General features: G+C 46.9%; 2 protein-coding genes across 2 annotated transcripts; both read left to right on the forward strand.

Annotated features, from left to right (window-relative positions):
- Window positions 1-856: 856 nt before the first annotated feature.
- On the forward strand, window positions 857-6617 carry LOC101551884 (retinol dehydrogenase 7-like). Its single transcript, XM_004601623.2, has 5 exons — window positions 857-895; window positions 2978-3293; window positions 4358-4616; window positions 5519-5682; window positions 6397-6617. The coding sequence occupies exons 2-5, from the start codon at window positions 2981-2983 to the stop codon at window positions 6612-6614; spliced, it is 954 nt and encodes a 317-aa protein (XP_004601680.2). The 5' UTR covers window positions 857-895; window positions 2978-2980; the 3' UTR covers window positions 6615-6617.
- Window positions 6618-17868: 11251 nt separating this feature from the next.
- Window positions 17869-21579, forward strand: LOC101552778 (retinol dehydrogenase 7-like). The gene is made up of 4 exons (XM_055127571.1): window positions 17869-18181; window positions 19251-19509; window positions 20410-20573; window positions 21365-21579. The coding sequence occupies exons 1-4, from the start codon at window positions 17869-17871 to the stop codon at window positions 21577-21579; spliced, it is 951 nt and encodes a 316-aa protein (XP_054983546.1).
- The last annotated feature ends 2996 nt before the right edge of the window (window positions 21580-24575 follow it).

The following is a 24575-nucleotide window of genomic DNA, read 5'->3' on the forward strand; positions in this document are numbered from 1 at the left end:
AAGGGTGCTAGGTGCGTCCGCTATGGATGGGAGATATGGGCTGAAAATAGACTGTAAACTGAACATGATGCCTACTTAATACCTCTATAGCAAACCACAACACCCAAAATGAGAGAGAGAGAGAGCAAAAGGGAATGCCATGCCACAGAGGCGGGGTGCGGTGGAAGGATCAGGTTGGGGATGGTGGGAGGGATACTGGGACCATTGGGGGTGGAAAATGGGCACTGGTGGAGGGATGGATACTCGATCATTGTATGAATGAAACGCAAGCATGAACATTTGTAAGCCTACAACTTTTTTTTCTTATCTCATGGTGATTCACTAATAAAAAATTTAAAAATAAATAAATAAAAGGGTCAGGGTCCTTAGGGTAGGGTAGTGGGTACACTGGTAATGAGCGTGGTGCTATAATTATGGACACGAGAAACCATAATTAGCCTATTATAAATCACTGAACTTCAATCAATAAAAATAAACAAGCCATGCTACAAATCACTGAACTTCATTCAATCAATAAAAATAAAGTTAGGGTTGAGTGAGCAAGAGAATATAGTGGAATTAAAGAACAGGTGTGACTTCTCCTGTATGTCCAATTCAAGTGATTTTTTTGCTACTGCACAGCTGTTTTCCTTCAGAAGACCTTGCTAGGTGAAAAAGGGAAATAATGGTCTGGGTCAGGGACAATCTTAGCTGTGCCTCTAGGACTGTTACAGCAGCGAATCAGCAGGAAGCAGTGGGCTCAGCTTTAGCAAACAAGAGGATCACCTGATACTTTAGCAGATAAGAGGATCACCCTCCCCCAGGGGTGCAAGGCCAGAGTCACTTAGGGTTCCACAGAGCTTCAGAGGACAACACTCGACTTCTGGCACCTACCTGAGACCCTGGCAGATCCCAGGTGAGTCAGGGTCCATCTCGGCTCCTTTTCCCCCTCCTCCTCTCCACTGAGCACCTGTCAGCTTCTGAGCTGGCAACGGACTCTGGACCCCCGACACCCACAACCACAACCACAGTTCTCCAACTGCGGGAGTCAGAGTGACGCTCTGGCCTGGGAGTGGGAGATGCCTCCCCCGTTGGCTCCTGGCCATTTATGCGTTATGAATTGTTATCTGAGACAGTCTCTGCAGCTCCTTCCCAGACCCCCGGAGGAAGGCCCAGTCCCTCTAGGGTTGGCCTGTGTCCTGAGACCAGGACGACCCAGGCCTCCTGCTTCCCTCAGCCTCCCTCCGCTGGGCCAGGACTGGGAGGAGGGTCCTGGGTCCCCAGGCTACAGGAGAGAGTGGCTTCCGGGAAGCAGAGGGAAACCCCCGTCCTTTGCACTCAAACTCCCAGGCCTGCAGCGGAGCCAGCAGAAAAAGTGGACATAACCCTGCACCCCCTTTATTTGTGCTCAAAGGTCTGCGGGCGTTGACAGCTGTGTGGGGACCTGTCCCCCTGCTTCCTCCATGGTTCCAGAGAGCAGAGATAGTAGGGCAGAGAGGGGACACCTGGAGCAGGAAAAGGTTCCTGGTTCAGACCTATACATCCTGCCACACCCCTTGAATGAAACCTCTTCTGGCATCCCTATGAGATCTGACACACACTTAACTCCCTTCCCTTGGGCTGAGGCCATCCCTGTTCGGGTGAGGTTCTGAAACCCCATTTCTACTCACGGCAGCTATTCAGACAGTGTCAGTGTCTGCGTGCTCTGGGATATGACTTGGGCTTCTGTAGGTGGCCCGGGCAGAGAGGGGCAGCAGCACTACGTGGGGTGGCAAAGCTTGAGACAGGGCAGCTCAGGGACATTGGCCTTGAGTTCACTCTGTGTGTGTCCCTCAGCCACTCTGCCCCTCAGAGAAGCTTCCCTACTGCCTGCACCCCACGGCTCCTTATTCCCTCCAGCTCCTACTCTGACGTCAACACGCTCTGCTGTCCTCAGTCCCCATTTGCCAAAAAACTCCCCATTCCTTGCCTCCTCATTGCTGACAGAAACCGGGCGTCTCAAGGGTGTTTGGTGTGAGTCAGATGGGAAGGCCAAGTACAGGGGGAGACTTTTTTAGGGTCACAAATCTCATACTTCAATTTATTCATGATTTCAGGGAGCCCAGAACTGATGAGAAGAGCATTGAATAAGACTGTGCCAAATCCTGAGTTTTGGGCATAGGTTCAGATATGTATACATTTCTGGGGGTGGGGGCGTTAGATAGAAAGATAGAGAAGGGGCAGCGGGATCACAGAGCGTCGGGGAAACAGGTACAGAGTCCTTGGGAATCGGACAGCATCAATTAGAACTGGGCAAAGTAGCACAGAGACTTTCCTCTCAAACTATAGGTCGCACCTCACAAGGGGTCACGTAATCTTTAACATTATTGTTTTAAATGCAAGCTCCAGGAAGTGCGCAGCTGCTTTGTGGCCATGTGATATCTTACAGCCTATTTCTCTCTCTTGCCAGGAGAACCTGGCAAACTACTGGGAGTTTCGTGCCCACATGGGAGAGCAAGGTCCCCATGGTGTATTAATATGCCAAAACCAGTAACAAGCTGGGTCTCATTCCCCTGGCCCTGAAAGAGCCTCCAATATGGAATAGCTGGAAGGACGAGTAGAGAGAGGCTTCTAAAATCTCAGGGCTTGGATGAATGGACACGTTACTGAGACCACTCAAGAAATTTGACAATCAGTGGGATGATGATAATTTTTTAAAATAAATTTCTTTATGATTGATTAGCATAAATGGTTGGTTTGTACACCTGAGTTATAGACCAACAGACCCTAGCGTTGTGTAAAACTTTTTTTTTGAAAAAGAGGTCATAAACAGAAATAGTAAGCCTGAGACAGAGTACAGAGGGAGGGGGAGGCAGACTCAACTGGAGCGCAGGGGAACAGAAACTGGGAGCAGATCCTGGAGGCTGGGCTACAGACACACATCCGCATGGCCATCGTCATTTGTCTGCACACAGGCCTGTCGTTAGTCCTTCCTGGGTCTGTCTGTCTCTTTCTGCAGGCCATGTGGCTGTACCTGGGGGCCCTGGTGGCTCTGTACCACCTTGTGCGCTGGTACCGGGAGAGGCAGGTGGTGAGCCAGCTGCGGGACAAGTACGTCTTCATCACGGGCTGTGACTCGGGCTTCGGAAACCAGTTGGCCAGGCAGCTGGACCTGCTGGGCTTTAGGGTGCTGGCTGCGTGTCTGACCGAGACGGGGGCCGAGTCTCTGAAGGCCAAGACTTCCGACAGGCTGGACACGGTGATCCTGGATGTCACCAAGTCAGAGAGCATCGCTGCGGCCACCCAGTGGGTGAAGGAGCACACGGGAGACACAGGTACCATGCACTGCTGGGTCAGTGTCTGAAGGGGACTCACAGACTGTGCTCCCCGGCAGAATCCCAGGGGCTTTCAGCACTTGAGCCTATGAGCTTTGCTCACTCACCGACTCCCCAGCCTGAACCTCTGCTCCATGCATTGACCCGATCCCTGGACTCTGGGAAGAATTTGGCCGATGAGACACGACAGCCTTCCTGTCTGTGCTTAAATCCTCAACAGGAAATCTCTTTTCTTGATGAGAGTGTTGGGGTTTCATTGGGCAGCTTTCAGGGTCATGGAGCTGGGGTCAAGAGTCAATCTGGGCTACAACCTCTCAGTATTTTCTTTGTTGTTACTTATGACCCAATATCCTACTGGTCAGAATGCCACTTACTGTCATCTGATATCATAGAAATTTTGAACCAATGGAAAAATTATTTGGAAATCAGTTTTTCCACTTATTGGAACAATCATTGGTAGTTTGCATCCGCATCTTCAGCATCTTTCAGTATGGTGCTAAGGCCCTCTCGAACTCACTGGTGCCACATGTGTTCTATGCACTGACTTTCTCATGAATTATTACAAACTCACCTGGTGTCCACTCTCTCTCACACACACACACTCTGTGTTTCTCTGTCTATCTCTGTTTCTCTCTGTGTTTCTCTCTCTGTCTCTGTCTCTGTTCAGTCCCTGTCTCTCTGTCACTGTCTCTATTTCTCTCTCTCTCTTCCTCTCTCTCTCTCTCTCTGTCTCCTCCCTATCTTTCTTTCTCACCCACCATCTCGCTGCCTCTTTGAAACTCATAGTTGTGGCACACCCACTGCTGAGCCTGTCTAGACATGTAGAAATTCAGGGGGACATTTTTAAAGAACAGCCACAACTTTGGTGTGTGAGAGCCAAAGGCTCAGGCCTTCTCTGCCCTCCAGCAGACAATGGGCCATAGCTCCAGGTCTGGCCGTGGTCCTTCTGTATTCTGCACTCCCTGTACAATTTCTCCCTGCCCTCACAAAGAGGATCTGGGGACCCCAGCTGTGGCCTCCCTCCAGGCACAGCGCACTGTGGTTCTTCCATCCCCTGTGTCCAGGTCTCTGGGGTCTGGTGAACAACGCTGGCATCACAGTACCCTTAGCTCCCAATGAGTGGCTGACCAAACAGGACTTCATGAAGATACTGGACGTGAACCTACTGGGGCTGATCGAGGTGACCCTGAGCCTGCTGCCCCTGCTGAGGAAGGCCAGGGGCCGCGTGGTCAATATCTCCAGTGTCGGGGGGCGTCTGTCCCTCTTAGGCGGTGGCTACTGCATCTCCAAGTATGGCATTGAGGCCTTCTCGGATTCCCTCAGGTAAGGACAGAGGAGACCGTGGCTGTGCTTCCAGGGAGCCTTTCCCAGGGCGTCCTTCCATCACCCACTTGCAGCCTCTTCCTTCTTGATCCCTCTGAGTTCCCAGCGCCATTGCTTTGGGATGTCCCTTTCTACATTCTGACATCCAGATGGAGCCCTGGCCTGTAAACTCTGATCTCATATATCCTTTCCTGGAGGTGGTCTCAACATAAAAGGTCTTATGTTGAACTGGAACTCTGACATTGGTTTCATGACTAAGACCCAGGAGACTGTGGGGCGCGCTTAGAGCCTTTGACTGTCTTTGGTGCATATTCCTGGATAATCCCATGAGTGCAAACTAAAAGTGAAGAGAGGACAGCTTCTTTCCTGGCCTTACACTGTAAGAGTTGAGAATGGAGCAGCTATGGAAGTGGTATATTCACCTCCCGGGGCATAATGCCAGCTGCAATCCGGACAGGCCTGGATGAAGTTCTGAGTTGAGAATTTTAGCACTGGACTTGTAGGTCAGGAAGCTGCCTGAGTGAGAGATGTGGTCGGCCTAGACCAAGGGTTAGAGTGATTGACAGCAAAGCCTGCTGGTGTCTTTTATGGTACAGATAGGAGTGGAAATAGCAGATGATATGATGAAATGGTGATTTAATGCAGAGAACAATAATCTACTGATAATGCTTCTGATCCATGATCTATTTGGGGAAATGTGTTAATCCTTGTGTAGAGACTACATCATCAACCCTGCCATTCTCCCCACATGTCCCAATGTGAACTTTGACTTTCCACACTTTTGAGTATATACCACCTCTGTGCTGGTATATACAGAGGTTAGGTGGCTTATGTTAATTTGTGTTTTATGTTTTTCTGTCACCCAAAGCACCAAACCTTATTCTTCTCTGGTGTGTTTTTAGGAGAGAAGTCTCATTCTTTGGGATGAAAGTGGCTGTCATTGAGCCTGGTTCCTTCAAGACTAATGCAACCAAACCTGAGGCCATTACTAAGTCTCTCCAGAATGCATGGGATCAATGCAGTCCAGAGGTCAAGGACATTTATGGGGACAAATACCTGGCATCCAGTGAGTGAATTTTGGACTGTGGGCAGAAAAGCAAATCATTGTCTAGAAGGCAGGGTCCTTTATGAATGTCAGCATAGGTCCTTGTCTAAGTCAGATACACCAACAGCTGGGGACTTTTACATTCATCTTCATGACCACGTGGTTATGAAGTAGGCAAGGCATGAATCCAGGCTTGTTAGTCTTAAACCACTCTCTCATTAGAATTTACTCTTTGGAAAAACTGGAGCCTGATACAAGAGGATTCTCTTGAATTCTTGGCAACTGTTGTGTGAGTAGCTGACTTTAGGAAATAGATTTGTGATGTTCGTTGGCACTTCCAGGCCATGCAATAAAATATTTCCTGAATTTCAATGAGAGTATCAGCATCTGGTGAATATTCTTGGATTAGATTTGGGAATTTCAGAGGAAATCCAAGTAAGTGATGTGTAGCAGAATTTTGGGAGGGAAAAGCAAGTATTAACAATTTTCAGTGGATGAATCAGAAACTTAAAACTTGGAGGGGCTGGAGGGATAGCGCAGCAAGTAGGTTGTTTGCCTTGCATTCGACCAGCCCAGGTTCAATTCCCAGCATCCCACATGGTCCCCTGAGCACCACCAGTATAATTCCTGGATGCAGAGCCAGGAATAACCCCTTTGCATCACCGGGTGTATCCAAAAAAAAGGGAAAAAAATGGGAATAAGAAATATATTTAAGTGATCTTTCTTCCTGCATAGGGTATGAGTTTTTACAGAAGACACTGCCGCTGTTGTGTGAGGATCTGACGTTGGTGACAGACTGCATGGAGCATGCCCTGATCTCCTGTCACCCTCGCACACGATACTCAGCTGGCTGGGATGCTAAATTCTTCTTCATCCCCCTGAGTTACATGCCTTCCTTCCTGGTGGATGCCCTCCTCAAATGGATAGCCACAAGACCGGCCAAGGCCCTGTGAAGCCTACGTAAGGTGAATCATAGTATGGGATTATATATTGAATGAGTGGTGAGTAGAAAGAAGAAGGGCGCTCTCAATCCCCAGCATCTCTTCCTTCATTCCTTCTCAGTGTCTCATGAGACATTATGCATTCTGGAGTTTTAGGAACAAAGAAACCACCTTTATTTGGCTGAAGAACAGGGACCCACTAGCACATACCTGTGACCTTTCTTGACTGGAGGTTCTAAAACCCATATCCTTCTTCCGTGAAGGATTTCCATTTTGCAGGGAGTGAACAGCTGATGGGGCTCATCCCTAGCTGCTCTGCCTCACCTGTCTCCTGTGCCTCACCCAGGGAAAGCCTAGAGATGGATGTAAGATGGATGAGAAGAGTATCCGTCTGCAACGGAGATGCACATTGGCAGCGTGCAGGTGTGAAGGCTTCCCATCTCGACCCCTCAGTCTCAGGTGCCTAACTCTGGGTGCCTGTCACCCAGACGGCTCTGCACTCCTGGCCCTGCACAGTGGCTATAGGAATCAAAGGACACAGCAAGGAAACACAGGTGTGAAGGGCGTCATTATCCAAAGTCGAACATTATCCAAAGTGTTCAATAAAATGATGTTTATTGTTTAAAGAAACACCTGAGGCCTCTATTTTAATTCATTTTAATGTAGACAGGTAGACGGGAAACCTCCCCCCTCCCCCTTGGCTAAGGAATTCTTGAAGAGTAATGAAACCAATAGCCTCAAGGCTACTAACAGTCCACCTTGTGAGGTCCAGATTCTGATCAAGACTTCAGCTAGCACCAACTGAGCCCGAGAAGGCTGGAGCCCCTTGGAGAGAAGCTGCAGCAGGAACAAAGGCCAAGGAAAGGGATTTCTTGAAACCAAGGCCAAGGAAAGGCCTTGGGAATTCTAAAATTTTAATAATTAGGTCAGGAGAGATTTCTGCCAAGGAGAGATTTCTACCCCTTCATGGGATAGGGGAGGAGCTGGTCCTTCTTCTCCCCCGCTTTGACAGGACCCTGAGGTGATGCCCACCGATGGCCCTCTGCCTACTGAGTCAGCTCCTTAATAGCCACGATCCCAGAGACACACAAACGTTTCTCGAATCGAGCGTCTCTTGACAGACAGTCTGCGGACTTTGTATTAGGACACCTTCGCCGGATTACCCCAGACAGGACCGGATGCTGTCCGTCCGCCTGTTTTCTGAGGATCCTACGCCTGCCATCTTCCGAATATTGGAAAATCTAGGTATGGGCCAGGAGTGACAACACAAGCCGGGCCTCATGGGATATGGTGGAGCCATCCTTCTTCTCCCCCACCCTGACAGGACCCGAGATGCAGACAATTAACGCCCCCCTCACACACACTCCTGCCCTGCTACTTATTAAGCTCCTTAATGATCATGATCCCAGTGACACACAAATGAATCTTGGAACCTAGTGGCTCTTGGCAGAAATCACTCCTGACCTAATTACACGATACCCATCAGATAAGGGGTTGATATCAATGGTATATAAAGCACTGTTTGAACTCTATAAGAAGAAAACATCCAACCCCATCAAAAAATGGGGCGAAGAAATGAACAGAAACTTTACCAAGGAAGAAATACGAATGGCCAAAAGGCACATGAAAAAGTGCTCTACATCACTAATCATCAGAGAGATGCAGATCAAAACAACCACGAGATACCACCTCACACCACAGAGACTAGCACACATCCAAAAGAACAAAAGCAACCGCTGTTGGAGAGGATGTGGGGAGAAAGGGACCCTTCTACACTGCTGGTGGGAATGCCGACTGGTTCAGCCCTTTTGGAAAACAATATGGATGATTCTCAAAAAATTAGATATTGAGCTCCCATTTGACCCAGCAATACCACTGCTGGGAATATATCCCAGAGAGGCAAAAAAGTGTACTCGAAACAACATCTGCACATGTATGTTCATCGCAGGACTGTTTACAATAGCCAGAATCTGGAAAAAACCCGAATGCCCTACAACGGATGACTGGTTGAGGAAACTTTGGTACATCTATACAATGGAATACTGTGCAGCTGTCAGAAAAAAGGAGGTCATGAATTTTGTATTTAAGTGGATCGGCATGAAAAGTTTCATGCTGAGTGAAATGAGTCAGAAAGAGAGAGACAGACATAGGAAGATTGCACTCATCTATGGTATATAGAATAACAGAGTGGTAGACTAACACCCAAGAATTGTAGAAATAAGTACCAGGAGGTTGACTCCATGGTTTGGAGGCTGGCCTCACATTCTGGGGAAAGGGCAACTCAGAGAAGGGATGACCAACTATAATGTAGTCAAAGGCCATTTGGGGGAAGGGAGTTGTGGGCTGAATGAGGGCTAGAGACTGAGCACAGTGGCCGCTCAACACCTTTATTGCAAACCACAACAGCTAATTAGAGATAGAGAACAGAAGGGAATACCCTGCCACAGTGGTAGGGTGGGGTGAGGAGAGATGGAATTGGGGAGGGTGGGAGGGATGCTGGGTTTACTGGTGGTGGAGAATGGGCACTGGTGAAGGGATGGGTTCCTGAACTTTATATGAGGGAAGCATAAGCACAAAAGTGTATAAATCTGTAAATGTGCCCTCACGGTGATTCACTAATTAAAAATAAATAAATTAATTTAAAAAAATAAAAATATAGATATTTAAAAAATTATTAAAAAAATTTTTTTTGAATTCCAGTATCCGTCAGCCTCTCTCTGGCAACACAACATCATATGTTATTCATAACCAGCAATAGCAAAACATTGTCTAATGTTGCCTTTTTTGGCACGTCTGAGTGTTGGGGGAAATTTTCAAATAAAATTGGTGGGACTGGTGTCAAAATATTGAACGTAATCAACGTAGAGAGATAGTAATGTGGAAACTCTCTGCTACACAGGTAGGAATAGGGGTGGGGTCGGGGGTGTAATGGGGATTTTGGTGGTGGAAAATGTACACTGGTGAAGGGATGGGTGTTTTGGTGTTTGAAAATTATATGATTGAGAATCAAACACAAAAGCTTTCCAACTGTTCTCATGTTGATTCAATAAATATTTTTCTTAAGTTGAAAAAAAAGAATCCTGAATAACATTTACCTGACCAGCCTGATGAAGGAGTTACTTCATCACTGAGGTCAGATGCTCAGGCCCAACTCTTTCCTCTTTCCCTCATGGTCTCTTGTGAGGCTTTTCGTTTACTTCCATCCCCCTGAGGAGGCAACACCTTTACTCTGGCCTGCGAGTTGCTGGTGTTCTTCTCCTTTCCTGGCTCATCCTTGTCTCTGGAACAACTCTAGCCCTTGTTTCCACTTTTTTAATGTGATTGTCTGAGTCTTTTAGAGTAAAATGCAGGTTCTCATGTACAACTGGAAAGTGCTCAGGAAATCCCCTGATTGTTTCTGAAGACTCCTTGGGGGCACATCATGAGACATCGAAGGCTCCGCTGGTGGGACCTTTCTCTAGTCTGTCTCTTCTTCCACTCTCCTGAGTCTGGCTTTGACCTCTAGCCACAAGTCTGTAGGCATGAATCAGGGTGCTAGAAGCTGAAAGACTGTCAATGAGATTAGAGAGACAGTAAAATCATTCTTAAACATGAACTGAAGTCAATTGCTGCATCTAAACCAACTCTGGAAAAAGTGATGTCCTACTTTAAAAATAAATGCCAAAAGTTTATAACAAGAATCTACATGGAGAAGGGCCAAAAAATTCATTGCACCAATAATTTCTCCAAATTTCAATCGAGTGAATTCTCCCATCAAAAGGCACAGAATGTCTGGTTACCAAGGAGACCACCTGCTACCCAGCATTGGTGATGGGAACCAGGTTGATGTGACTCCATAACAGCTTCTAGTTCCCCTCTGGTCCTTAAAAAGCATTGCAATTTTCTTCCTTTCCCCTGAGAGGGCGTCTTTCAGGGTAAAGGATTATAGGTTGAAGTTCTTTCTTGTTACTTACAACTTTCAATGTAGGGACTGGAGCAAGAGCACAGTAGGTAGGGCATTTCCCTTGCAAGCAGGGAATCCAGGTTGATTCCCAACATCCTATATGGTCCCCCAAGCACGGCCAGGAGTAACCCTGAGCATCGCTGGGTGTAACTCAAAAAGAAAAAAAAAACTTTCAATGCATCTTCCTATTTCCTTCTGTGTATAGATTATTGCGTGAAAATCTGTTATAAATTTTATGTCAACTCTTGTACATGAGGTTTTGTTTTCTCCCTTCACGTTTTAAGTAGTCCCTCTGTTTCATGCCATTTTTATTGCAAACCTTCCTGGTGCTGTGTTTCATTTCTTTTGTACCTTTTGGGGCTCTTAAATCTGTGCACGTAGCTCCCTCCGGTGACTGGGAAAGTTCGAAGCTATTTTCTTCAATCAGTCGCTCTTTCTCTTTTTTTTTCTGTACAGAATCCCTACAACTCTTCTGGTCCTTTCTCAACATCAGTCACCCTCAAATAGACTGTTTTTCTGAGGTCCTTCGGAGACACTGCTGAGAGCTTTGGTAAATTGGAGGACTTACTAGGACTTCGGTCCCCAACTGCTAAAGCCACGGTTTTATCATTATTCTTAGTGTTCTGTGGGTGCTGCATATGGAAGGTTGAATTTTGCATCGTTTGATCAGTGACCTAGTATGCTCAGAAGTGACTGTGTCCTCAGAAATCACTCCTGGCATTGCTCGTGTGGGTCTGCCACACGCAAGGTAAAAGCCTTACCTCTGTGCTATCACTCCTACTCCTCTATTTTAAAGTTAAAATATCAAGCGAGGCTTTCTGTTTCCTGAATGGGAAAGAATACATAGTGATTTTGAGACGGTAGCTGTGAATTGGTCAGGGCTTTTAAGTTAGGGTTTGAGAATGAATCGGGAGTCTGTGGTATTGGGGCCGGAGACAGAGTCTAGAGGGTCAGGGGCTTGCTCTGCAGAGGAAAACCTGGCATGAGTTCCAGCACCCGCCAGGAGTGATCCCTGAGTGCAGAGCCAGGAGCAACTCTTGAGCACTGCCAGGTGTGATGCCCCTCCCCCCACAGAAAAGTTTTGGTGTATATACACAATTGAATACTGTGCATCTTTATTGATTTTTTTTAATTTTTATTTTATCACCATGTAGAAACTTACAAAGTTCTCAGGTTTTTGTCTCAGTTATACAGTATTCAAACACCATCCCTTCACCAGTGCCCATATTCCACCACCAAAATCCCCAGTATACCCCCTGCCGCCGCCCCCACCCCCAACTGTATAACTGATGAATTTCACTTCATTTTCTCTTTACGTTGATTATGTTCCATATTGCAAAACAAAACTCACTATTTTTGTTGGAGCTTCCCCCTGAGAAAGACAGCTCTACTAAGGAAGCATTTGATAATTGGTTTTCCATTAAAAGATTTTATGTTTTCAGTTTTTAGAAAAGGTCGAGCGGCCGCATTAGCGGCCACACGGTTTGGATGTGTGCCAGTCCGGAAAGCCGAGCCATGTTAATTGCTGCTCATTGTCGCCAGGGCTCCATCTGGAGAAGGCGTGCTGGCTGCACCTCCTCCGTCTGGATCCCCGGTGTTGTTGGCCTGGTTTCGGGACCAGAGCATTTCTCCGGCCGCGATGCTCACCAGAATGCCTGGCCTCTTCTCTGTTGAATGTGGCAAGATGGTGCGGAGGGTGGATCGAGGGCGTGACTTCCGGCGGCCGGGACCACTTGGAGGTTGGACTGTGCATCTTTAATGGATGCATCTAATGGATGCTAGAGTTAGATCAGAAATAGATACAGAATAATCTCTCATATGTGGGACTTAAAGATCCACAACAAGGAATCTACAAAGGGGCTAAACAGGAGAACTGATCCATACCATAGAGAAGACGGGGGAGAAAGGTTTAAAAGGGCTTCAGGGTCCTTAGGGGAGGGTAATGGGTACACTGGTGATGGGCGTGGGCACTGTAATTATGGACATGAGACCCAAAATTAGCCTACTATAAATCACTGAACTTCAGTCAATAAAAATAAAAAAGACGGCCACTCTCCAACAAGATGTGACCAGAGTGGCCGCACACGTGGGGCCCCTCCGTTGCTGAACGCCCATGATCCCAGAGACTAACTAACTACTTTTGGCACCAGTGGCTTCTTGCAGAAATGCCTGTATACACTGAACTAATCTATGGCTCCATGCCACCCCGGGAGGGGAAAGGTTTTTATCTCTCGGCCTTTTCTTTCCATGTGGCAGTGTGGCAACCGCCACCTTATAAGGCCCACTAAACAGAGGTACGAGTTTGCAATGATGCAATTTCTGGCAGAAATTTCTCTGGACTTCATCAGTAAAATACAAGAAATCCAAACCATATGCTCTTCATTCTCAGCAATGAAAAACAAATTATCAAATGCTGCCTTTTCGGCAGGTCTGATTTTGGGGGGAAATTCCAAATAATAAGAGTGAGTTTTCTGTTGAAATAGTGACTGTAATCAAAGTAAAGAGAAAGTAAAGTGAAAATCATCAGCCACAGAGCCGGGAGGTGGGGGTGTAATGGGAGGTATCCTGGGGTTCTTGGTGGTGGAACATGTGCACTGGTGAAGGGATGGGTGTTTGATCATTGCATGGCTGAGACTTAAGCCGGAAAGTTTTGTAACTTTTCAAATGGTGATTCAATAAAAAAATTTTAAAAATAAAATAAAAAATAAACAAGCCACTTTACAAATCAATGAACTTCAATCAATAAATAAAAATAAAGTTAAGGTTTAATGAGCAAGATAATATAGTGGAATTAAAGAACATATGTGAATTCCCCTGAATTTCCAATTCAAAGTGATTTTTTGCTACTGCACAGCTGTTTTCCTTCAGAAGAACTTACTAGGTGGGGAAGGGAATCAATGGTCTGGGTCAGGGACAATCTTAGATGTGCCTCTAGGACTGTTACAGCAGAGAATCAGCAGGGGGCAGTAGGCTCAGCTTTACCAAACAAGAGGGTCACCTATCACCCTCCCCCAGGGGTGCAAGGCCAGAGTCACTCAGGGCTCCACAGAGCTTCCGTGGACAAGACTCGACTTCTGGCACCTACGTGAGACCCTGGCAGATCCCAGGTGAGTGAGGGTCCATCTCGGCTCCTTTTCCCCCTCCTCCTCTCCACTGAGCACCTGTCAGCTTCTGACATGGCAACAGACTCTGGATCCCCGACACCCACAACCACACGGACCCGTGTTCTCCGACTGTGGGAGTCAGAGTGACGCTCTAGCCTGGGGGTGGGAGATGCCTCCCCCGTTGGCTCCTGGGCATTTATGTGTTATGAATTGTTATCTGAGACAGTCTCTGCAGCTCCTTCCCAGACCCCCGGAGGAAGGCCCAGTCCCTTTAGGGTTGGCCTGTGTCCTGAGACCGGGATGACCCAGGCCTCCTGCTTCCCTCAGCCTCCCTGCGCTGGGCCAGGACTGGGAGGAGGGTGCTGGGTCCCCAGGCTACAGGAGAGAGTGGCTTCCGGGAAGCAGAGGGAACTCCCGTCCTTTGCACTCAAACTCCCAGGCCTGCAGCGAGCCAGCAGAAAAAATGGACATAACCCTGCACCGCTTTGTGGGTGCTCAAAGGTCTGTGGGCGTTGACAGCTGTGTGGGGACCTGTCCCCCTGCTTCCTCCCTGGGTCCAGAGAGCAGAGACAGTTGGGCAGAGAGGGAATACCTGGAGCAGGAAAAGGTTCCTTGTTCAGACCTATCCCTGTCTGCTGCTCCCCTTGAATGAAACCTTTTCTGGCGTCCGTAACAGATCTGAAACACACTTAACTCCCTTCCCTTTGGCTGAGCCCCCCTCCCTATTTGGGTGAGGTTCTGAACCCCCATTTCTGCTCAGGGCAGTGTCATTGTCTGCGTGCTCCGGAAGTGACTTGGGCTTATTCGAATGGGCCGGGCAGAGAGGGGCAGCGGCACCACTTGGGGTGGCAAAGCTTGAGACAGGGCAACTCAGGGAGATTGCTCACTTTGTGTCTGTCCCTCAGCCGCTCTCGGCCACTCAGAGAAGCTTCCCTACTGCCTGCACCCCACATTTCCTCATTCCCTCCAGCTCCTTCTCTGACGTCAACACGCTCTGCTGACCTCAGTCCCCATTTGCAAACGAACTCCCCATTCCTTGACTTCTTTGCTGACAAGGACCAGGTGTCTCAAGATGTTTATGTGTGAGCCAGATGGGAAGCCCAAGTACACAGGTGTAAAAAACTAATGCACACCGAGGAGCGTGTGTACTCGCGGGCTTTCCCGTTGGCTCTGTCTCACTGCCCGCATTCGGTTCCCTGGAACCGTTGTGTTTGCTGTCGGTCAAGGGCAGGCAACGGAAGGAAGAAGGCCAAACTGCTTGCTCAATCAGTTTATTTCATTCTTTCTCTCTGCTTCTCTCCCGGCTCTGGATCTCTCTCTGTATCTGTGGATCTGGCCCCCCAGCCCACTTTTACAGCCTAGTTAAATCCCCCCAGCATGTACACATAGGTGTACACATAGGTGTGGTGACAATCAATAGGGATAAGGTTCCTTTCCCTCAAGGGATGCTTCTCCTAGGACTAATTCTCTTTCAGCAGGAGGATCCACCCAAGGGCGGAGTCCCATCAGTGCGTTTCTCCTCTCCTCATCCAGCAAACATATAAGCATTCACAATATTAATCATTTTGTTTGCACACAATAAAAGATGCATTAGAGCTTATAGAATTGCTCTCCTGGGGCCATCTCAATCTCAGACTGCAGTGCTCAGGGCAACATCTTGCCACAGACTCAGACTACAGCACTCAGGCCAGATTAATCATTCCTCACCCTAGCAGGGTCTGAATCTAGTTATCACTGTTTGGATCATGACAGCATTTGTCCATGATCAAGCTCTTAACTTATAGTTAATCATTAGGCACTTTGGCCAGACTCATCTCGATGCCAGGGTAGCACACAACTCACCACTTGCCCTGGATCCTTCTCGTCCCTAGTCAGGACCCTGCTTTTGGGGGTGCTAGGAAGTAAGGGCAGCTGAGGCTTAGGTCGAGAGAACAGATGCCCAGGAGGAAAATATCATGTAGAGTCAAATGACTCACAGGTTACAAAAGCATAGCATTTGCTAAGTGTCCATACAAAAAGGACATTGCTCTGAATAAACTATGCAAAGGACTCAAGGAGAAGAGAAAAACAATATTTACAAGTCAACAGAACACTAAGAAAGAAGCTACAAATAAAAAAAGAGGAATAGGAGCACTGTAACGGGAGTAACCCAATAAACCTAAACTACCTGAAGCTATTTTATCCTACACACAGGGAGCGCCTTTTAGTGTCACACAGCTCATACTTCGATTTATTCATGATTTCAGGGAGCCCAGAACTGATCAGGAGAATGTGCTGAATCATGAGTTCTGGACATAGGTTCCAATATGCATATATTTCCGGGCGTGGGGACGTTAGATGGAAAGATAGAGAAGGGTTAGGGGGATCAGAGAGCGTATTTGAGGAAACACGTTGAGAGTTCTTGGGAATCGGACAGCATGGATTAGAACTGGCCAACGTGACACAGAGACTTTCCTCTCAAACTGTAGGTCACACCTCACAGAGGGGCCATGTAATTTGTTTTTAATTTTGTGAAACTTTATTGAGATATACCAATAGTATGCTTGAGAACCCTGAATCCTAAAATTCAGACACAGTAAGCAAAATCATGGTTATCCAAAATGGAAATGAGAAAAGGCAGATTTGCAGTGTATGAGGAGCCACTATCCTAACTTGCAGAACTAACTAAAAATGGATAATTTTTCCTTTTTAGTATGCATCTTTAACAACATATTGTTACCAATATTCTTAGATTAAACTATTTTCTTCGTGTTTTTCCAATTTCTGTTTGTGCCTGTACACGAGGGTGAATGTCTGAATGGCAAGAAATCAATGTAGGTCAAAGATTGTTACTTACTGCTAACTATAATTTTCTATTATTTTCCTTGAGGCTGACCTCTTGCGATATTGAGTCAAGACCTCCTCATATTTCAAATCTTCTGATTTCAATTTCTATTTATCTTTCACAAGTAGTCTGTTATCTCCTTCACTTTCTTTTATTATTATTAGTGAATTACCGTGAGATAAAGTTACAAGTTTTCATGCTTACGTTTCAGTCATACAATGATCGAGTACCCATCCCTCCACCAGTGCCCATTTTCCACCATCAATGGTATCAGCATCCCTTTCACCACCCCAACCCTGTCCCCTTCACCCCACCTTGCCACTGTGGCAGGGCATTCCCTTTTCTCTCTCTCTCTTTTGGGGTGTTGTGGTTTGCTATAGAGGTATTAAGTAGGCATCATATTCAGACTATAGTCTATTTTCAGCCCATATCTCCCATCCCTAGTGAGCCCACCTAGCACCCTTTGCTTGGTGATCCCTTCTCTATAGAGCTGCTTCTTCACCTATCATTCGAGGTCAGCTTCCAAGCTGTGGAATATTCTCCTGGTACTTATCTCCACTATTCTTGGGTGGTAGTCTCTCATTCTGTTACTTTATGTTCCACAAATGAGTGCAATCTTTCGATGTCAGTCCCTCTCTTTCTGACTCATTTCACTTAACATGATACTTTCCATGTTGATCCACCTATATGCAAATTTCAGGACTTCATCTTATCTAACAGCTGCATAGTATTCCATTGTGTAGATGTACCAAAGTTTATTTAACAGTCATTTGTTCTTGGGCACTCGGGTTTTTTCCAGATTCTGGCTATTATGAGGAGTGCTACAATGAACATATAGGTACATAAGTCACTTTTACTATACTTTTTTTTGCATCTCTGGAATATATTCCCAGGAGTGGTAATCTCGGGTCAAATGGGAGCTCAATTTCTAATTTTTTGGAAACATCCATACAGTTTTCCAAAAGGGCTGAACCAGTTCCCACCAGCAGTGAAGGAGAGTTCCTTTTTCCCCACATCCGAGCCAACACCGGTCACCTTTGTTCTTTTGGATGTGGGCCAGTCTCTGAGGGGGTACATAATTTTTAACATTTTTGTTTTAAAATAAATTATTAGCAGTACATGGTTGGTTTGTACACCTGTGTTATAGACCAACAGACCCTGGAGTTGTGTGAAACTTTTTTTTTTGCAAAAGAGGTCATAAAGAGAAATAGTAAGCCTGAGACAGAGTACAGAGGGAGGGGGGAGGCAAACTCTACTGGAGGGCAGGGGAACAGAAACTGGGAGCAGATCCTGGAGGCTAGACTACAGACACACGTCTGCATGGGCATCGTCACTTGTCTGCACACAGGCCTGTCGTTAGTCCTTCCTGGGTCTGTCTGTCTCTTTCTGCAGGCCATGTGGCTGTACCTGGGGGCCCTGGTGGTTCTGTACCACCTTGTGCGCTGGTACCGGGAGAGGCAGGTGGTGAGCCAGCTGCGGGACAAGTATGTCTTCATCACGGGCTGTGACTCGGGCTTCGGCAACCAGCTGGCCAAGCAGCTGGACCTGCTGGGCTTGAGGGTGCTGGCTGCGTGTCTGACCGAGACGGGGGCCGAGTCTCTGAAGGCCAAGACTTCCGACAGGCTGGACACGGTGATCCTGGATGTCACCAAGTCAGAGAGCATCGCTGCGGCCGCCCAGTGGGTGAAGGAGCGCACGGGAGACACAGGTACCATGCACTGCTGGGTCAGTGTCTGAAGGGGACTCACAGACTGTGCTCCCCGGCAGAATCCCAGGGGCTTTCAGCACTTGAGCCTATGAGCTTTGCTCACTCACCAACTCCCCAGACTGAACCTCTGCTCCATGCATTGACCCGATCCCTGGACTCTGGGAAGAATTTGGCCGATGAGACACGACAGCCTTCCTGTCTGTGCTTAAATCCTCAACAGGAAATCTCTTTTCTTGATGAGAATGTTGGGGTTTCATTGGGCAGCTATCAGGGTCATGGAGCTGGGGTCAAGAGTCAATCTGGGCTACAAACTCTCAGTATTTTCTTTGTTGTTACTTATGACCCAATAGCCTACTGGTCAGAATGCCACTTATTGTCATCTGATATCATAGAACTTTCCAACAAATGACAAAATAATTTGGAAATCAGTTTTTCCAGCTTATTGGAACAATCATTGGTACTTTGCGTCCGCATCTTCAGCATCTTTCAGTATGGTGCTAAGGCCCTCTCGAACTCACTGGTGCCACATGTCTTCTATGCACTGACTTTCTCATGGATTATTACAAACTTTACCTGGTGTCCACTCTCTCTCTCACACACACTCTGTATCTCTCTGTCTATCTCTGTTTCTCTCTTTCTTAGTGTTTCTCTCTCTGTCTCTGTCTCTCTTCAGTCTGTCTCTCTGTCACTGTCTCTATTTCTCTCTCTCTCTTACTCTCTAACTCTCTCTCTCTGTCTCCTCCCTATCTTTCTTTCTCACCCACCATCTCGCTGCCTCTTTGATACTCATAGTTGTGGCACACCCACTGCTGAGCCTGTCTAGACATGTAGAAATTCAGGGGACATTTTTAAAGAACAGCCACAACTTTGGTGTGTGACACCTAAAGGCTCAGGCCTTCTCTATCCTCCAGCAGCCAACGGGCCATAGCTCCAGGTCTTGCCATGATTCTTCTGTTTCCTGCATTCCCAGTAAAACCTCTCCATGTCCTTCCAAGGAGGATCTTGGGACCCCAGGTGTAACCTCCCTCCAGGCACAGCACACTGTGGCTCTCCCATCCCTTGTGTCCAGGTCTCTGGGGTCTGGTGAACAACGCTGGCATCTCACTGCCCATGGCTCCCAATGAGTGGCTGACCAAACAGGACTTCATGAAGATACTGGACGTGAACCTGCTGGGGGTGATCGAGGTGACCCTGAGCCTGCTGCCCCTGCTGAGGAAGGCCAGGGGTCGCGTGGTCAATGTCTCCAGTGTCGCGGGCCGTCTGTCCCTTTTCGGCGGTGGCTACTGCATCTCCAAGTATGGCATTGAGGCCTTCTCGGATTCCCTCAGGTAAGGACAGAGGAGACCGTGGCTGTGCTTCCAGGGAGACTTTCCCAGGGGGTCCTTCCATCACCCACTTGCAGCCTCTTCCTTCTTGATCCCTCTGAGTTCCTAGCGCCATTGCTTTGGGAGGTCCCTTTCTACATTCTGACATCCAGATGGAGCCCTGGCCTGTAAACTCTGATCTCATATATCCTTTCCTGGAGGTGGTCTCAACATAAAAGGTCTTATGTTGAACTGGAACTCTGACATTGGTTTCATGACTAAGACCCAGGAGACTGTGGGGCGCGCTTAGAGCCTTTGACTGTCTTTGGTGCATATTCCTGGATAATCCCATGAGTGCAAACTAAAAGTGAAGAGAGGACAGCTTCTTTCCTGGCCTTACACTGTAAGAGTTGAGAATGGAGCAGCTATGGAAGTGGTATATTCACCTCCCGGGGCATATTGCCAGCTGCAATCCGGACAGGCCTGGAAGAAGTTCTGAGTTGAGAATTGTAGCACTGGACTTGTAGGTCAGGAAGCTGCCTGAGTGAGAGATGTGGTCGGCCTAGACCAAGGGTTAGAGTGATTGACAGCAAAGCCTGCTGGTGTCTTTTATGGTACAGATAGAAGTGGAAATAGCAGATGATATGATGAAATGGTGATTTAATGCAGAGAACAATAATCTACTGATAATGCTTCTGATTCATGATCTATTTGGGGAAATGTGTTAACCTTATGTAGAGACTACATCATCAACCCTGCCATTCTCCCCACATGTCCAAATCTAAACTCTGACTTTCCACACTTTTCAGTATATACGACCTCTGTGCTGGTATATACAGAGGTTAGGTGGCTTATGTTAATCTTTTTATATTTTTTTCTGTCACCCAAAGCACCAAACCTTATTCTTCTCTGGTGTGTTTCTAGGAGAGAAGTCTCATTCTTTGGGATGAAAGTGGCTGTCATAGAGCCTGGTTCCTTCAAGACTAATGCATCCAAACCTGAGGCCATTACTAATTCTCTCCAGAATGCATGGGATCAATGCAGTCCAGAGGTCAAGGACATTTATGGGGACAAATACCTGGCATCCAGTGAGTGAATTTTGGACCCCCCCCCGAGTTACATGCCCACCTTCCTGGTGGATGCCCTCCTCAAATGGGCAAAAAAGCAAGTCATTGTCTAGAAGGCAGGGTCCTTTATGAATGCCAGCATAGGTCCTTGTCTAAGTCAGACACAACAACAGCTGGGGACTTTTACATTCATCTTCATGACCACGTGGTTATGAAGTAGGCAAGGCATGAATCCAGGCTTGTTTGTCTTAAACCACTCTCTCATTAGAAGTTACTCTTTGGAAAAACTGGAGCCTGATACAAGAGGACTCTCTTGAAATCTTGGCAACTGTTTTGTGAGTAGCTGACTTTAGGAAATAGATTTGTAATGTTCGTTGGCACTTCCAGGCCATGCAATGAAATATTTCCTGAATTTCAATGAGAGTATCGGTGTGTGGTGATTATTCTTGGATTAGATTTGGGAATTTCAGAGGAAATCCAAGTAAGTGATGTGTAGCAGGATTTTGGGAAGGAAAAGCAATTATTAACAATTTTTTTAACAAAATTTAACAAATTTTTTAACAATTCAGTGGATGAATCAGAAACTTAAAACTTGGAGGGGCTGGAGGGATAGCGCAGCAAGTAGGGTGTTTGCCTTGCATGCGACCAACCTGGGTTCAATTCCCAGCATCCCACATGGTCCCATGAGCACCGCCAGGATAATTCCTGGATGCAGAGCCAGGAATAACCCCTTTGCATCACCGGGTGTAACCCAAAAAAAAGGAAAAAATGGGAATAAGAAATACATTTAAGTGATCTTTCTTCCTGCATAGGGTATGAGTTTTTTCACAAGAAACTGCCTTTATGTGAGGATCTGACGTTGGTGACAGACTGCATGGAGCATGCCCTGATCTCCTGTCACCCTCGCACACGATACTCAGCTGGCTGGGATGCCAAATTCATCTTCATCCCCCTGAGTTACATGCCCACCTTCCTGGCGGATGCCTTCTTCGAATGGAAAGCCACAAGACCGGCCAAGGCCCTGTGAAGCCTACGTAAGGTGAATCATAGTATGGGATTATATATTGAATGAGTGGTGAGTAGAAAGAAGAAGGGCGCTCTCAATCCCCAGCATCTCTTCCTTCATTCCTTCTCAGTGTCTCATGAGACATTATGCATTCTGGAGTTTTAGGAACAAAGAAACCACCTTTATTTGGCTGAAGAACAGGGACCCACTAGCACATAGCTGTGGCCTTTCTTGAGTGGAGGTTCTAAAACCCATGACCTTCTTCCCTGAAGGATTTCTCTTTTGCAGGGAGCAAACAGCTGATGGGGCTCAGCCCTAGCTGCTCTGCCTCACCTGTCTCCTGTGCCTCACCCAGGGAAAGCCTAGAGAAGGACGTATGATGGATGAGAAGAGTATCCGTCTGCAACGGAGATGCCCATTAGCAGCGTGCAGGTGTGGAGGCTTCCCAGCTCGACCCCTCAGCCTCAGGTGCCTAACTTTGGGTGCCTGTCACCCAGACGGCTCTGCACTCCTGGCCCTGCACAGTGGCTATAGGAATCAAAGGACACAGCAAGGAAACAACTGGTGTGAAGGGCGTCATTATCCAAAGTCGAACATTATCCAAAATGTTCAATAAAATGATGTTTATTGTCCAAAGAAAAACCTGAGACCTCTATTTTAATTCATTTTAATGTAGACAGGTAGATGGGAAACCTCCCCCTCCCCCATGGCTAAGGAATTCTTGAAGAGTAATGAAAGCAATAGCCTCAAGGCTACTAACAGTCCACCTGTGAGCTTCGGATCCCGATCAAGACTTCAGCTCGGAATTCTCCCATAAAAAGGCACAGCTCGGAATTCTCCCATCAAAAGGCACAGAATGTCTGGTTACCAAGGAGACCACCTGCTACCCAGCATTGGTGATGGGAACCAGGTTGATGTGACTCCATAACAGCTTCTAGTTCCCCTCTGGTCCTTAAAAAGCATTGCAATATTCTTCCTTTCCCCTGAGAGGGCGTCTTTCAGGGTAAAGGATTATAGGTTGAAGTCCTTTCTTTTTACTTACAACTTTCAATGTAGGGACTGGAGCAAGAGCACAGTAGGTAGGGCATTTCCCTTGCACGCAGGCGATCCAGGTTGATTCCCAACCTCCTATATTGTCCCCCAAGCACCGCCAGGAGTAAGCCTGAGCATCGCTGGGTGTAACTCAAAAAGAAATAAATAAACTTTCAATGTATCTTCCTATTTCCTTCTGTGTATATAATTTTGCGTGAAAATCTGTTATAAATTTTATGTCAGCTCATTGTACATGAGGTTTTCTTTTCTCCCTTAACGTTTTAAGTAATCCTTCTGTTTCATGCCATTTTTATTGCAAACCTTCCTGGTGCTGTGTTTCATTTCTTTTGTACCTTTTGGGGCTCTTAAATCTGTGCACGTAGCTCCCTCCGGTGACTGGGAAAGTTTGAAGCTATTCTCTTCAATCAGTCGCTCTTTCTCTTTTACTTTCTGTACAGAATCCCTACATCTCTTCTGGTCCTTTCTCAACATCAGTCGCCCACAAATAGACTGTTTTTCTGAGGTCCTTCGGAGACACTGCTGAGAGTTTTGGTAAATTGGAGGACTTACTAGGACTTCGGTCCCCAACTGCTAAAGCCACGGTTTTTTCATTATTCTTAGTGCTCTGTGGGTGCTGCATATGGAAGGTTGAATTTTGCGTCATTTGGTCAGTGACTCAGTATGCTCAGAAGTGACTGTGTCCTCAGAAATCACTCCTGGCATTGCTTGGGGAAAAACTATGGGATGCCGGATTAAAGCAGGGTCCACCACATGCAAGGTAAAAGCCTTACCTCTGTGCTATCACTCCTACTCCTCTATTTTAAAGATAAAATATCAAGTGAGGCTTTTTGTTTCCTGAATGGGAAAGAACACATACTGATTTTGAGACGGTAGCTGTGAATTGGTAAGGGCTTTTAAATGAGAATGGGTTTGAGAATGAATCAAGAGTTTATGGTGTTGGGGCCGGATACAGAGTCTAGAGGGTCAGGGGCTTTCTCTGCATGAGGAAAACCTGGCGTGAGTTCCAGCACCCGCCAGGAGTGATCCCTGAGTGCAGAGCCAGGAGCAACTCTTGAGCGCTGCAAGGTGTGATGCCCCTCCCCCCACAGAAAAGGTTTTGTGTAAATACACAATTGAATATTGTGCATCTTTATTTATTTATTTTATTTCTATCACCATGTGAAAACTTACAAAGTTTTCAGGTTTATGTCTCAGTTATACAATATTCAAACACCATCCCTTCACCAGTGCCCATATTCCACCAGTATGCCCCCTGCCGCCGCCCCCAACCCCAACTGTATAACTGATGAATTTCACTTCATTTTCTCTTTACGTTGATTATGTTCCATATTGCAAAACAAAACTCACTATTGTTGTTGGAGCTTCCCCCCGAGAAAGACAGCCGTACTAAGGAAGTATTTGATAATTGGTTTTCCATTAAAAGATTTTATGTTTTCAGTTTTTAGAAAAGGTCGAGCGGCCGCATTAGCAGCTGCGTGATTTGGATGTGTGCCAGTCCGGCAAGCCGGAGCCGTGTTAATTGCTGCTCATTGTCGCCAGGGTTCCATCTGGAGAAGGCGTGCTGGCTGCACCTCCTCTGTCTGGATCCCCGGTGTTGTTGGCCTGGTTTCGGGACCAGAGCATTTCTCTGGCCGCGATGCTCACCAGAATGCCTGGCCTCTTCTCTGTTGAATGTGGCAAGATGGTGCGGAGGGTGGATCGAGGGCGTGACTTCCGGCGGCCGGTACCACTTGGAGGTTGGACTGTGCATCTTTAATGGATGCATCTAATGGATGCTAGAGTTAGATCAGAAATAGATACAGAATAATCTCTCATATGTGGGACTTAAAGATCCACAACAAGGAATCTACAAAGGGGCTAAACAGGAGAACTGATCCATACCATAGAGAAGACGGGGGAGAAAGGTTTAAAAGGGCTTCAGGGTCCTTAGGGGAGGGTAATGGATACACTGGTGATGGGTGTGG

Source organism: Sorex araneus, chromosome 2, assembly GCF_027595985.1.
Source record: "Sorex araneus isolate mSorAra2 chromosome 2, mSorAra2.pri, whole genome shotgun sequence".
NCBI classification, from domain to species: domain Eukaryota; kingdom Metazoa; phylum Chordata; class Mammalia; order Eulipotyphla; family Soricidae; genus Sorex; species Sorex araneus.